At 44.3% G+C, this 15178-nt stretch overlaps 1 protein-coding gene across 1 annotated transcript; it reads left to right on the forward strand.

Annotated features, from left to right (window-relative positions):
- Positions 1–6037: 6037 nt before the first annotated feature.
- Positions 6038–13289, forward strand: LOC118086222 (phospholipase A2 inhibitor and Ly6/PLAUR domain-containing protein-like). The gene is made up of 5 exons (XM_035117608.2): positions 6038–6571; positions 7846–7962; positions 8793–8942; positions 10046–10186; positions 12780–13289. The coding sequence occupies exons 1-5, from the start codon at positions 6523–6525 to the stop codon at positions 12935–12937; spliced, it is 615 nt and encodes a 204-aa protein (XP_034973499.1). The 5' UTR covers positions 6038–6522; the 3' UTR covers positions 12938–13289.
- Positions 13290–15178: the final 1889 nt, after the last annotated feature.

The raw sequence follows: 15178 nt of genomic DNA on the forward strand, positions 1-15178 counted from the left end.
TTTGTAGGAGATGTCTTAAAGATCTAACAACCTATATTTCCATGCTTTACTTTGCTATATATTTTGTGATTTTATATCTCTACTGGGGTTCTCTCACCAAACGGTAGTTGGATGGATCTTGGCATCCAGGGAATTCTCCTTTGCGGTTTACCCAGGGTGCCAAAACCAGATCCTGCAACTGCCCCTGTTTTCCAGGGACAGACCTGGATTTACAGAAGCCACCCAAATTTTCCGATTTGATCCCGGAATGTCTCACATTCTTTAGGACATCCCTATTTTCATGGGGGGGGGGTATGTTGGGGGGGGGGGAGGTATGCAAAATGTCTTGGGCCAGACCTGAATAAACCTCACTTGCTACCACCTGACTGTAACTCAGCCTTTTGTTTCATTCTGCTGTTTCCTTTCCCTTCCAGGAATTTGCTTGAACTGTGAACACTGCAGCAGCACCACCAGTGACTCGTGCACTGGGACGCCCTATACCTGCCCACCGTCTGAAGATGCCTGCCTTACCTTCACCTCAGAGAACATCGTTGGTGGGTGATTTTTTGGCCCTTTGCCAGGGGGTGGGGGTTGCCGCAGGCAAAATTGGGTAGTGCCTTTAACCAGGATATGCATGTCAAAAATAAACAAGCAAGTAAACAAAAATGAATGTACTCAGATTGACATTGCTCTTGATTTCCTTTTTGCCTTTCCTCCATGAAAACCCCAGGAAATGACCGATGGTTCTCCACGTTCAAAGGCTGCACCAAGAAAAAGTTCTGCCCTCCAACGCCCATGGGCTTCACTTTCCCAAACCAGCGCAAACGGAGAGCTGCCAAGTGTTGCCACAAAGATCTCTGCAATGCTGGATCAGTGACACGTAAGCACCTTGGCATGACTTTTCCAAGCTCTTCCTCTTCAATGGGGTGATTCACGTCACCAAACTGCACCCCAGCATTGCTCCAGGGGACACCAGTTGCTCCTGGGAAACATTGCCATGGAGAATTGTGAATCAATCTCAGCCAGCACCCATGATTTGTAACACGCTTCCTTGCAATGGCAGGAATAACCTCTGAAAAAATCTAGTATGAACTAGGTCACATTTAAAGCACATGTCTCCCCACCTCAAAGAATATTGGGAACTGTAGTTTTCTAAAGGTGCCAGGGATGGTAGCTCTATGATAGGTTAAGGATGGTTCCCAGGATTCTTTGGGGGAAGCCATGTGCTTTAAATCTATGGTTTGGATGTGTCCCTAGAGTACAGCCATTAGGGTTGCCATATTTCAAAAAGTGAAAACCTGGACAGAAAAGTTGGTGAGTTTTTTTTTTTGCCAAGTTGTTAAGCTCAGAATGAGCTGTTTTTAAGGGGAAATCACTGGGTTAGCATACAGCCAACTTTTAGCCGATTTCTGCCTGGACAGTTTCCGACAGCTGCTTGCCAGCTATGTCCGGGAAATTCTGGACATATGGCAATCCTAACAACCATCATGTTTTCACCTTCAAAACCTGGGGGGCAGGGCTGATTGTGTACAGTGGGAACAGGATTGCAACTCTACCTCCTCCCCAGACTTTTAGGTGTTAAGCTGGGTGCATACAAATAGAGGTGTCTCTTGTCCTCATGAGAGATCGAATGCAGACCTTTCTAATATGCTACATAGTACATTCTAATATGTACATAGAGTGTTGGGATTCTAGACAGGATAGAGTTAAACACTCCTGTGGGCGTTCTTATTCTCTGGGTAACTGCCCATATTATCCGGGCATTTTCACCTTCGTTCTCAGTGCTGGTTCTGTCTCAGTCTGTCTGAGTATGTAGGAGTATGAGTCTGAGAGAGTTTGTTTTCGTTTCTGTAAGAGAGATAAGAGCTGCAGACATGCAGCTAGCTTCAGTTGGTTTTTCTGTTACTTTATGCTTCTAAATAAAGACCTATTAGAATAGAAGCATTGGTGTCAGTTGTTATTTGAGACACCATGCCTGAGACACAGATAACTGCCATCGTCCTTGCTGTGCTGGAACTCCGCTATGTTTGAAGAGAATTGAAGTGTGGCTGAGCGCATTTGGAAGAATGCTGGGCAGCCATAAACATTGGACAAGGTTGTAAATCGAGCTGATTATCCTGCCGGCAGTAAACTCCATGGGTCAAAAGGTTTTTATGACCCACAACCTTAAAATACCACAACATAGAGCCTGTTCTGATCTTTGGCTGAACATGTTGATGCTGCAAGCAGGGTTAGGGTTGGTGATTTGCCTTGAGAGCATATTTAAACCTCTTTTGTATGGGCCATGCAAAGTAACAAAGGAAGTGGCTTTGTGCCAGACAACAACTGGTTAGGTCTCCCTTTCTTGACTTGCTGGTAGTTAGAAAGACAAAGAGCAGAGGGAGAGTTGTGTGAGAGCTAGAAGCTGGAAGCAAAGCTGCAGGCTGGGAAGCCAGAGAGACAGAGCCATGCCTGGTTTCTCCTTGATGCCAAGACTGTGGCAATGGGAGAAGCAAGACCCTCTTGGCGTGTTAGTCCTATGAATCCCTCCATCGTAGGCTCAGGTTGTATATATGTGCAACCCCCCCCCCAAACAACAACAACTAAATACCATAAAGGCACCACTGTCTCTGCTGCCCATTATTCCAAAGGAAACATGAACCCTGGGTGGGAGCCTGGAACCACTGGAATCTTGCACCGCTGGGTGATTGGGGTGGCATCATAGGTGCCAACTCCCTGGGGCCCTGGGTGCCCAAGGACTTACAGAATTCCCCATGAAGGGGCCACACAGTTGGATAGTTGCTGCTTTGGTGAAATGTTTGCAGATTGTGACAGAAGCCCAAAGGGGAATGACTGGCGGATGGGTAACTATCTAAAACAGGCATCCCCAAACCTCGGCCCTCCAGATGTTCTGGACTACAATTCCCACCATCCCTGACCACTGGTCCTGTTAGCTAGGGATCATGGGAGTTATAGGCCAAAACACCTGGAGGGCCGCAGTTTGGGGATGCCTGATCTAAAATCTGAAAATGGATCTGAGATGAGGTGTTTCTTCCCTGTTTCTGTGCTTGCTCTCAGTGCCACGGCTAGGGGCCAGGCCAAATGGCTTACAGTGTCCTGGATGCTTCTCGCGGGATCCAAGGTGCCGCCCCACGGAGACATTACTCTGCCACGGCTGGGAGCGCAAATGTGTTTACTATGATGTGTCCGTACAGCAGGGTAAGGCTGAATTCAGACAGCACTTTATTCCATTTTCCTGACGTTTGATTACTTGATAACTTTCACGTTTTATGCAATCTTTCACAACATTTCACTTCTGGAAATCTATCAGAACCAAGTGGAATTTTAGCACCCATTTCCATGTCAATTGCTCAACTTAAACCAAATCAACCTTCTTCTCAATTCCTGCAGGTAATGAGATATACACTTATGCCAAACGTGGCTGTGGGACCAAACACACCTGTGTGATCGGGCCACGTACTCTCGGGATACCTGGATTGTACGTAGAAATTTGGAAGACCGCCATGTGCACTCCAGCTGTCAAATACATGCACTAGCAAGTTGCAAGGAAGGCCCTCAGAACATAAATAAATATGTGTTAAACATCTCTCCAGCTTCCTGGAAGATAAGGCGAGGTTAAAAAGAAATGAATCCAGGCATCATTCTTAGCAGGCAATTTCCATTTCCACTAATCCTATGCAATTTTATACTTTGGATATTTTTCTTTGCCAGTGAATAAAATCATGTCAAGAGTGAAGAAGTTTCTGTTTCTTTGAGGCTCCTGGGATGGCTCTAAATCACTGCATGCTGCTTTTTCATTGTTATCTGTAGCCTGTGTTTTGGAACTCACTGCAACAGGCACTTCTGTGCAAGCCAGAAATGCCCATCATTTCCACATTGCTGTTCTGTAAGTCAGGGGTGGGGAATCTTCGGCCCAGATCTGAACTGCCATGAGGAGCAGTTTCGCTCGCAATGCCATGTTCTTCAAACCACACCCATCTGCTCCACACCTGATGTTATATGTTATGTCAGGTGTGTGACAGGTGCAGATGTGGTTGGATTGGCTGTGTGACTAAGTACCCCATGGGGAGCTACCGTATTTTTCCTTGTATTGGACGAGATTCTTTGAAACAAAAATCATGTCAAAAAACTGGAGTCGTCCAATACACGGATAGTGGCATGGGGGAAAATGCTGCTGCGTGCGGGGAGCGATTTGGGGCACTGGCTGGCTGGCTCGCAACTTCCCTTGCTGCTGCTGCGCAAGGGAAACACTCCCTACCTATGCGCGGGGAAATGATCTACGGAGTGTTTCCTGCCCGCAGCTGCATGTGGAGGAGAGGCTCAACAACTTTGACCCATCTCTGCTCATTTTCTTAAAATTGAGTCCCCCAAAATGGGGGGTCTACTGCATGGGGACGTCTAATAGAAGGAAAAGTACAGTATATAGTGCAGCCAGTCCCTGCAGAAAGTAGGGTTGAACAACAACAACAACAACAACAACAACAACAACAATTTATTTGTACCCCACCCATCTGGCTGAGTCTCCCCAGCCACTCTGGGTGGCTCCCAATGGAATATTAAAACAATACAGGATTAAATATTAAAAACTTCCCTAAACAGTCATTACCCACCAGGAGGGAATGCTTACAGGGGACCACAAGACCCGAAAGGGTTCCGTACTCCTGTCCTAAGTTTGTTCATGCTTATTGATACTCTTCCTGGCTTTCAAAAATGTTTGCACTTTGCAAAATGGTATGTATCCCCTTTTAATCATCCAGTCTTGTGTGAGCAAGAGACAGCAGGGAGATGTCACAGTCTTGGTATAAATCTAAAATACAAGAAGTTTTGATCGAATATCCGAATAAATCATTGGCAAAATTATATAATTTTCTCTTAGAATGGGAATTAAAAGATGAAGCCGTGAAAGCTACCATGATAAAATGGGCCCAAGATATTGGGAGACCCCTATATAGTAATCAATGGGATAAATTATGGAGGGAGGGAATAAAATTTACAGTGTGTGCAGGGATAAAAGAGAATATGCTAAAATTGGTCTATAGGTGGCACCTGACACCAGATAAAATTGCTAAAATATATAAGAATAATTCGAATAAATGTTGGAAATGCCGGGGAAAAATTGGTCGCTATTACCATTGTTGGTGGCAATGTGAAAAATTCATGAATTTTGGAATATAATTTATGAGAAGTTTTAAAAGATGTTAAAATTAACGTTCAAAAAGAAACCAGAATTATTTTTGTTAAGCATGGTAACCGAAAACATCCCAGGTGACAGAAAAAACATACTTCTGTACGCGTGTGCCGCAGCCAGAGTCCTCATTGCTCAAAATTGGAAGGGAGAAAAAATCCCAACAGTCTTAGAATGGCAGGAAAAATTGGTGGAATTTGTGAATTTAGCCAAAATGACGGCAGCAATCAGGAATATCCCGAAGGAGAAATGTAGAATCGAATGGAAATATGTTGAGGATTATCTGATTAAAGAAAATTTTAGTACTGAATTGGTGATTTGTTTAAATTGAAAGATATGCAGGGAAACATAGAAAAGGTATGCATAGAGTAGTATAGAGAAATAATGTATATTGAATTGATGTAAATTAAACATAGACAATGCAAGATAAGAAGAATCTATCCTAAAGGGAAGCGGCATTATCAATAGTAGGAAGTCAATTTATAATTTTTACCATTTTTCTTTTGTTTCGCATTTGTATGCTTTATTCTGTAAATTTTGATTTGAAGATTTTACGCTGATAAGGTTTGTTAATGTTTATTTTTGTTTTCCTTTGTTTGTTTGTTTTCTTTCTTTTTTCTTTGATCATGTAAATTTTTTAAAGGAATGAAATAAAGTTTCTTTTTAAAAGAAAGAAAAAATAATAATAATAAAAGAGACAGCAGGGAGATAAGTCACAGTCTTGGTATAAAGTCAGTGTTGGCCAGAAAAAGGACATTTGTTTAGTTATGTCCTTTGCCATGAACACGTTAATAAGTTGCTTGCTAACAGCGCTCCCTGGGCAGCTCAGAGAATCAGCAAAGCATGAAAGCACATGATTCAGCCATAAAGCAATGAAGCCACAGATTTAAATGTAATTAAAATGATGGAAGAAATCTTTAAAGGGTCTTCAAAGTTCTGGGAGAATTAATAAAGCTAGCTCAGTGGTAGATCACCTACTTGGCATGTAGATAGCATCAGAGTGTCCAACCCTTTCATGCCATGGATGCAGTAAATGACTGGAACAAACACCATTTGGAAACCAGCCCCTTGGCCCCAGTCCCAGAAGCCTGAGAAGTGACCATTCATTTGCCTTTGCATGTCGTTATGGCCACCAAGCCCAGAACAGGTGCTGGTTTCACCTGGTGATTTATCTCCTATGGAGTCTGATGGAGCAGGAACTGTTCCACGCAGCCCATTCTCCTTGCATACCCCACCTTCCGACCCTGTCCAACCCTGGAGCTATAAATCCCCATCAGCCAGGCTAAGCTAGTTACCCCTCATACAGCTGCCATCTCAGCTCCACACTTCCTCTGCCTCCTTTGCGGGGTCCCGAGACCATGCAGACATCTCTCATCTCCTTCTTCTTCTCCATCCTGTTTGTCGCAGGTAAGGGCACATAGAATCGCGATGGCTATGTGTTGCATCCAATTAAATTCTACTTAAAGTGGACCCGTTGAAATGAAGGGAGCTGAGCTAGTCATGCCCACTCATTTCAGGATGAGAATCAAGTGAGAGTAAGAAAAAAAAACTAATCTAAATTAGAGAGAGAGAGAGAGAGAGAGAGAGAGAGAGAGAGAGAGAGAGAGAACAATAACACAACATAACACAACACAACAAAAAAGAGTCCTCTCTGAAAGGTATCTCTTCACTCTTGGCTCACACAGAAAGTGGTAGACCCTCCCAGCTCTCACCTGGGAGCTTTCCTTTCTTCTCCCAGCTTCTCGGGAGATCTTCCCTTCCCTGCCTCCCACTCAGGGCCCTTCCAGTGGGTTGTTGGTGTTGTTGTAATTTATACCCCTCCCTTCCTCCAGAAGGAGCCCAGGACAGCAAATGCATCCAAAACAAAACAAGCATTTTAATTTTAAGATGCATTCAGTTGATGCGTGATGGGACAATAACATGCATGCCAGGTTGCCAATGGATTAGCCACTTGCTATTTCGAAAATTAACACCAGATTTGCCAGTTCCACCTATCTCCTCCAATATTTGTTTACCAAAATGAATGCAGTGCTTGACTGTAGTGATATTAAAAATGAAGCAGGTAAGAACAATTTAAACGTTTTAAAATAATTGAAATCAACTGTAAAAGTGATGGAAATGTGTGACTGACAGCCACATTTCCCTTTTGCTTGTCCACTGCATTAATGAGTCACCCACCCCACCTTTTGCCATGCTGCTTTTTCACAAAGAATGGGTGATGCTCGAAGCAACAGAAGAAATAAAGAAGAAGAATCTGAGGTCTGCAGCAGAGAATCATTTGAAGTCTGGGCTCGTTTGTCTTCCCCTAGCAATAAATATGCCTGAATTGCTTCCCCACCACGCCCATGACTCATTCCAGTGCCTCTTTGTTGGGCAAAAGATTCCTGCATTGCGGGAGGTAGGACTAGATTATCCCCGTGGTCCCTTCCAACTCTTTAATTCTATGATTCTGTTTACCCATAACCTTTTTTATGCTAACCTCTTATGCTCTTCCACATCCGTTTAATGCCCCTAACCCTTCTTTTAGATTCTTATTTAATAATTTTAGCTGTTTTAATAATTTTAGCTTTCCAAAATGTTTTGCAGATTTTAAATGATTGTTCCCTACCCTGCTTATGCTGGTCCAGGACCGTAATAAAGATGTGATTGATTGATTGATATGATTCTGTGATTCCTTCCAGGTCTTTGCTTGCATTGTGAGCACTGCAGCAGCAACACGGACTCCTGTACTGGGGTGCCAGTTCTGTGTGAACAATCCCAAACTGCCTGCCTCATCCTTACCATAGAGACCACAACTGGTGGGTGAATGCATTCATTCATTCATTTCTTTTGCATTGATATTGGGTTTTTTCTTCTGTTATAGTGACCAAGGTGGGGTACATGTGTGCTTTCGATGCAGTCCCCCAGCTTGGAGCTGACCAGCCCCAGACTTGCTTAGCTTCAGCAAGGAAGTGGCTTTGTATGCTTTCAGATCATTTCCTGGGATTTGATTCCTAGGGAGCCGTGTTTTCCCCAAGCAGTGAAATGCTGTGGTATGTGAGTACGTGTCTGAACTTTTGGTAGGATGAGGGCTAAGCAGTGATGTAGGGATGGGGGATAGAAATTTGTTTCATTTTACTTTTTACAGACAAATTCCTCCTTTCTGAACCAATACATGAATTGGAACGTAGCCATCCTTCAAACTCTGAATTTTGCAGTGCAGTTCTCTAGCCAAGAAAGGCATTTCTCTAGTGTACAGAAATGCATACAGTGTGGCAATGGTGCTTTAAATGCATGCATTTGTGAAAGTGTCATATAAAATGCATTATATTTGGGGGGGAACAGTTTTGTGAGCATGTGTCTACATTAGTCACAATTGCATACAAAGATGGGTGTATTCAGAGAAATTCACAAAAAAATGTTGAATATCTCTCTCAAATGTGTAAATGTGGAGAACTGAACTTAGGCTGAACAAATGAGACACTAAGAGAATACAAAATTCTCAGATTCTCCTACCCATAATGTCTTTATCATTTCTATTCTTTCGTTACCTGCTTTGGAGTTTGTATTTTTTAAAGCAGAATATATAGTGCAATGATAAATTACAAAACCAATGCATGTTGATGGCTTTCCTCTGTGAAAACTCCAGGGCATGATGTGTCCTTGGCCACCTACAAAGGCTGCACCAAGCTCATGTACTGCCCTTCATCCCCCACGAGCTTCACTTTTCCTAACCAGCGCGAACGGAGAGCTGCAAAGTGCTGCCGCAAGGATCTCTGCAACAGTGGAGAAGTGACAAGTAAGCATCTGTTCCCAGCTTTTTGATTCCCCTAGTCCTTTGCACTGATGTGTAGAGACAGCTCAGTGAAAGAGCATCTGCTTGGCCTGCAGGAGGTCTCAGGTTCAATCTCCAGCATCTCTAGATAGGGCCAGGCAAGACCCCTCTCTGAAACTAGGGAGAGCTGCTTGGTGTAGCCAGTCCTGAGCTGGATGGACCATTGGTTTGACTCAGCGTAAGAGAGCTTCCTGTGTGCCTAAGATGGCTCTTAGTAATGGACAATGATGATACTTGGGGATATGTTGGCATGGAGAATGTCTGAAGGTGCATCTCCACCCCCATCGTTCGGCCCGGACACTAAGGTCCAGCTCCGAAGGCCTTTTGGCAGTTCCCTCACTGCGAGAAGTGAGGTTATAGGGGACCAGGCAGAGGGCCTTCTCGGTAGTGCCCACCCTGTGGAACGTCCTCCCATCAGATATCAAGGAAATAAACAGCTACCTGACTTTTAGGAGACACCTGAAAGCAGCCCTGTTTAGAGGAGTTTTTAATGTTTGATGTTTTATCATGTGTTTAATATTCTGTTGGAAGAATCGTAGAATTGTAGAGTTGGGATAATGAGGGTCATCTCGTCCAACCTGTGTAATGTATGAATCTCAGCTAAAGCATCCATGACAGATGGCCATCCAACCTCTGCTTAAAAACCTCCAAGGAAGATGCTGTCCTGCAACTCTGATTGTGTTTTCTGTTTGCCTGGAAGGAAGGTACAGAGTGATATGGGAGTGTGTGTAGAACACAGCCTGTTCTTCTTATCCTGAGTCAGATAAGTGGTCCATTTAGTATCATCTGCACCAGGGAGGGGGGACTGGTGGCCCTCTGGATGCTGTTGGACTCCAAGCTTGGCCAATAGTGGGCTTCAGGCAAGGTTCTTTCCCAGCCCTATGTGGAGGTGGAGGTGCCCTGCCAATGAGCTATGACCCCTTACCCAAAGCTACAGGGGATTTGGAATTTGACCACTTCTGATGCACCAACCTAGTGTGTGATTCCTTTCCATTGGGATTCCTGAAACTGGTTTGTTGGGCGATAGGAAAAACTGTTCTCTACACATTCTCTCTGCTTGCTCCCAGTGCGCCGGCTGCAGACCAGACCAAACGGACTGAAATGTCCTGGGTGCTTCTCACAGGACCCAAGCTGCCTACCCACCGAGATAATAAGCTGCAATGGCTGGGAAGACAACTGTGTCTACTATGATTTTTCTGTGGAGCAGGGTAAGGCCTAAGAGTTTGTAGTGCAATGTCATCTTGTGTAGAAGAAATGGGAAGAAGCTAGGGCTCATTCAAGGTGCGTGGATGGTGTGAAGCAAACTTTGGGGGACAAGGTGAGCATCAGTATGATGTCATGGTTAGAGTGCTGGATGTAGACTCTGGGGACGTGTGTTCAGGTCCTTGTTTGACCAGAAAGCCTTGAGCAGGTCACAATTCTCTCAATCTACCTTACATCATGGGGACGCAGGTGGCGCTGTGGTCTAAACCACAGAGCCTAGGGCTTGCTGATCGGAAGGTCGGCGGTTTGAATCCCCATGATGGGGTGAGCTCCCGTTGTTCTGTCCCAGCTGCTGCCCACCTAGCAGTTCAAAAGCATGTCAAAGTGCAAGTAGATAAATAGGTACCGCTCCAGCGGGAAGGTAAACGGCGTTTCTGTGTGCTGCTCTGGTTTTGCAGAAGCAGCTCAGTCATACTGGCCACATGACCCGGAAAAACTGTCTGCGGACAAATGTCGGCACCCTCGGCCAGTAAAGCAAGATGATCACCGCAACCCCAGAGTCATTTGCGACTGCACTTAACTGTCAGGGGTTCTTTACCTTTTTTACCTTACATCATAGGGTTGTTGTGAGAATAAAGTGGAGGGTCTGTGTCTTGAGCTCTTTGGAGGATACAAACAAGATCTGACTCTAAATTTCAGCGTTTGGAAGTTGTGATGGTAACCTTCTGGCGCTTAAGAAAACAGAAACTTTAATTATTCCTTTTTACCCCCTCCCCCATTTTTAAAATTAACAATAATAATAAAAAAATATGATCACATGCATAGTTATTTAGACTACCCTCCTCCCCTTCCTTGGTTCCCTATACAAACATTTACAAAACTGCACCTCCTCCTTAACTCCTTTTGTTTACTGCTCTTTGTATTTCCTTCAAGGTCACATTTTAACTGCTAGATTTTAAGTTAGCCCTGCTAATGTATTTAATTGTTTACATTTTTTAAAATAATAATCCACATATCTCCCCCATTCTTTGTTGAAAATTATTTCTTCTTGATTCCTTAATCTTCCCGTAAGTTTTGCCATTTCTGCATAGTCCATTAACTTTACTTGCCATTCTTCCTTTGTTGGGACAGTATCCTCTTTCCACCTCTGGGCAAATAACATTCTGGCAGCCATGGTTGCATGAATACCTTAATACTTGATGCATTTCTGTGGCAGGGGTTGAGAACTGGATCTGGCCAGAGGGCCAGATCCTGAAGTGGCAAACCTTTTGTGGGTCACTTTGGCAGTGATGCATCAGGTGAGGTGAGGCATCAGGTGATTTGATGGCTGCTCTCTCTACCATCAGAAGCAGTTTTTGGAAATCAAGAGTGGAGAGAGTGCTGTTGCGCTCAGGCCCTGCTTGCTGGCATTCCACAAGCATCTGGTTGGTGATGTTTATGAGCCTTCTGACATTGGCTAGGGAGGAGCATGACTGGCAAGAGATGTCAGAAGGGAAAGAAGAGGAGGACCTTGGGTTGGGAGAATGGAGGGCAAGCAAGCAGTGTTTCAGAAGAGGGCCCCACTCTACAACCACCCAGCTCAGGTGTTGAGGTCAGAGGTGGAGTTACTCTGAGCAGTGACCCCAAGGACGGTCTCACCCCAAAGCCACCAGACTTTTCCACTCATCCACCAGGCATCATGGAGGGGAAAGGGGAACCTAGCGAGGATGCTCCAGCCCCACTCCTAGGGATGAGGTTCCCTTAGCAACAGAGGCGCTATCTGGCCAACCAGAGAGCCAGTGTGGTCAGAGTTGAAGGGAGATGGTGGGATGCAAGTCCCATCACTCAGGACACACTGCCACCAGCATAGCTGTGAACAAACTCGGCAGTCCCCTGCCCCCCAGTAGGAGTGCCTCTTGGCAGGTCCAAGATTCTCACTTGGGACAAGACTGATGGACTTGCCCCGTTCCTTAAAGAATGGAATGGAAGGGACATGTCCAGTGTTGGGTCAACAGCTATGCTTTGCCTAGGCATGGGTCCTAGTCTCTGCCATTGTACCTTTGAACTGAGAATCTAGGAGCCTGTGCTGAACGGACTTCTTTTATACAAGTTTTGGGATCTCTCAAACCAAGAATCCAAGTCTTTCATCAAAAGGTGGGAGCCAGGACAATCATTGTGTGAACACGATGCTGGACTAGACAGGCCAAGACATGCTTCTGGTCTTAAAAAATAGAGCAACAGAAAGTTGCATCATTTTTTAAAAGGACCAACTTTTGCTGCAAATGTATGATGGCTAAGACTCATAGGAGAGTTTTATAAGAATATAAATAAATGAGCAAATAAAGTTAATTTGGATATGCAGAAGGTATTAAAAATAAATTTAAGGAACCTCAGAAAGAGGGGGAAGGAAGTCAAGTTTTGAAATGTTAAAATGATTGTTAAATTAGTGAAATGTATAAACCTGAAAAGCATAAATAATGTTTTTAAAGACTCATAGGAGATGCTGGGAGAATTCCTTACCGAGCTATTTTATTTTATTTTATTTTATTTTATACTGTCCTATACCCAGAGGTTTCAGAATGGTTAACAGTATAATTCCACCCCCCTCCTTTCCTGCAGATGGTCAGATCTACACTTACGCAAAGCGTGGTTGTGCAACCAAACGTGCTTGTCTGAATGAGCCACGTTACTTTGGGATCCCTGGAATGTACATGGAAATTCTGAAAAATCCCCAGTGCACTGCCGCTCCCAAAATACTCACCAAAATTGGCAAGTAGCAAGTCCCTCAGGAAAGCACATCTCATGAAGAGACTCTGCCAAACTAAAGATCTGCCGAGGCATTTCTCAAGCAGCCACATACCATTCTTACCAGGAAATTTTCATTGATTTGTAAGGTGGAATAATTTGCTATTCCAATATTTTGTTTGTCAGAAATAAAACTGAATAAAATCATGTTAAGAGTGAAGGAGATTTGCTTCTTTAAGTTTTCCTCCATGCTCCTGGATGTCTCATTTTCATTAAGTGCCCCATTTTCATCCTGCTTTGTAGGGAGCTGTTCAATCAGATTCCCAGTTGAGTCATCATGAGGAAATTGTGGTTTAACAAACCAGGATGTCTTTTCTTAAGATGGTTATGCAAAAGGAGGATGGGAGAAAGGAGCACTCAGAATCATGGCTATGCTTTGCTCCAACAAACCATAGTTTCTGGCTCGTGGATTATTACATCTGAACCAGGTTATTTGTCTGCTCGATTGATGGTGTGTTTGGGTGCCATTACAGATACCATCCAAAGCAGCCTTATCCGTTAGAGATGCTGTAAGCAGAATCCATGATCTGGACAATGTGCATCTGGACCACCCACATTTTATGTATTTGTATGGCTCTTTCGGAAAGAAAATGATTGCATCATTCAGTGGCATTGAGCTTCATGGGCTAATAGGTTCCATTGTGCACACATATTTATCCACGCGGGTGGCACTGTGTTCTAAACCACTGAGCCTCTTGGGCTTGCTGATCAGAAGGTTGGTGGTTCAAATCCCCGAGACGGGGTGAGCTCCTGTTGCTCCATCGCAGCTCCTGCCAACCTAGCAGTTTAAAAGCATGGCCAGTGCAAGTCAGTAAATAGGTACCGCTGCGTTGGGAAGGTAAACTTTACCTTTACTTTTACCTAACCCATAGCAACAAAAAGGCCTTTGTTTCCTTAGGTTTTAACTGGTGGCAGGATTTTCTTCTCCCATACATTTTTCTGAAATGTCTTGAGAACGTATACATAGACACGGCTTCCACTTGCGGTGGAAGATAAGTCAAGTTAGAAGAAGTTGTGAAATTAGAATAATGCACCAACTTCTTTTTCTTTCAAATTCTCAAGCTCATTTATTGCTCTATCCCTCACATTATCTAGTGGCCATAGTTCCATAGGTTGATCATGGCGGGTGGGAATGTTCTCTGTCACCATTGGTTCTTTATGGCATTGGCACCCCGTCCTTTAGCCAAAAAGGCTCTCAGGGCAGCTTGCCAAAATCCAGCATTAAAATACTCCCTGCCCTCACGATGACAATCTAAAAAGACACAACATGTGAGGAAAAAGGGAATGGGAGGGAGGAGGGAGGGAGGGAGGGAGGGAGGGAAAAGCAAGCGTAAGCACAAGTTCTTCCAGTTCCAGTTCCCATATAGGATCTGGCTGTCTTGCCCTTGATAGACATCAGCCCCTTCCAGGGAGCGCTCTCTCCTCTGCATCCCAGACTGGATCCAAGTGCAGAGTGGGTGACAGTGATTGCATTCACACAGCAGTTTGCTTCATGTCCCTGACGCTTCCTTGCTAATATCCACATTATATTTGACCTTTCACGTGGTGTGAAACCCACTTCCAGGAAACTAATGGAATATTTTTTTTGTACTCATTACCATGACTCAGAAATTCACAGGAGTCAAGCGATGAAATTCAGGGTGGCAAAGAGCTGTTTTCCTGGGGAAATAGAAGCACGTGTGCGTGGAAAGGTATAGGAGCATCAGTATTTGTTGTTTTGTCCTGCTAAACCAGGGTCTCCAAACTAAGGCCCGAGGGCCGGATGCAGCCCAATCGCCTTCTCAATCTGGCCCGCGGACGGTCCAGGAATCAGCATGTTTTTACATGAGTAGAATGTGTCCTTTTATTTAAAATGCATCTCTGGGTTATTTGTGGGGCATAGGAATTTGTTCATATATATTTTTTTCAAAATATAGTCCGGCCCCTCACAAGGTCTGAGGGACAGTGGACTGGCCCCCTGCTGAAAAAGTTTGCTGACCCCTGACCCACCAGCATGAAGGAAATTTGGTGTGATGTGCTGGTAGATCGGTGAAAAAGCCACCGTTCCAGAGCATGACAGGTAGCAAGGTGTGAAAGGAACTGTAGGAAACTGGAGAGAAGAGCTAACCAGAAAAATAATAATGCAATATTCCCGACGTCTGATCATAGCTGCCAAGTTATCCCTTTTTTACAGGGATTTTCCCTTATGCTGAATAGGCTTCCTCGCGAGAAAA

Source organism: Zootoca vivipara, chromosome 6 (assembly GCF_963506605.1).
Source record: "Zootoca vivipara chromosome 6, rZooViv1.1, whole genome shotgun sequence".
NCBI lineage: Eukaryota > Metazoa > Chordata > Lepidosauria > Squamata > Lacertidae > Zootoca > Zootoca vivipara.

Bases quoted from the DNA above. Each gene is read 5' to 3' on its own strand.
- LOC118086222 (XM_035117608.2), top strand. From the start codon at position 6,523: ATGCAGACATCTCTCATCTCCTTCTTCTTCTCCATCCTGTTTGTCGCA. The intron at 7,963-8,792 runs GTGGGTGAATGC...TGAAAACTCCAG, and splicing joins TACCATAGAGACCACAACTG to GGCATGATGTGTCCTTGGCC. The intron at 10,187-12,779 runs GTAAGGCCTAAG...CCTTTCCTGCAG, and splicing joins TGATTTTTCTGTGGAGCAGG to ATGGTCAGATCTACACTTAC.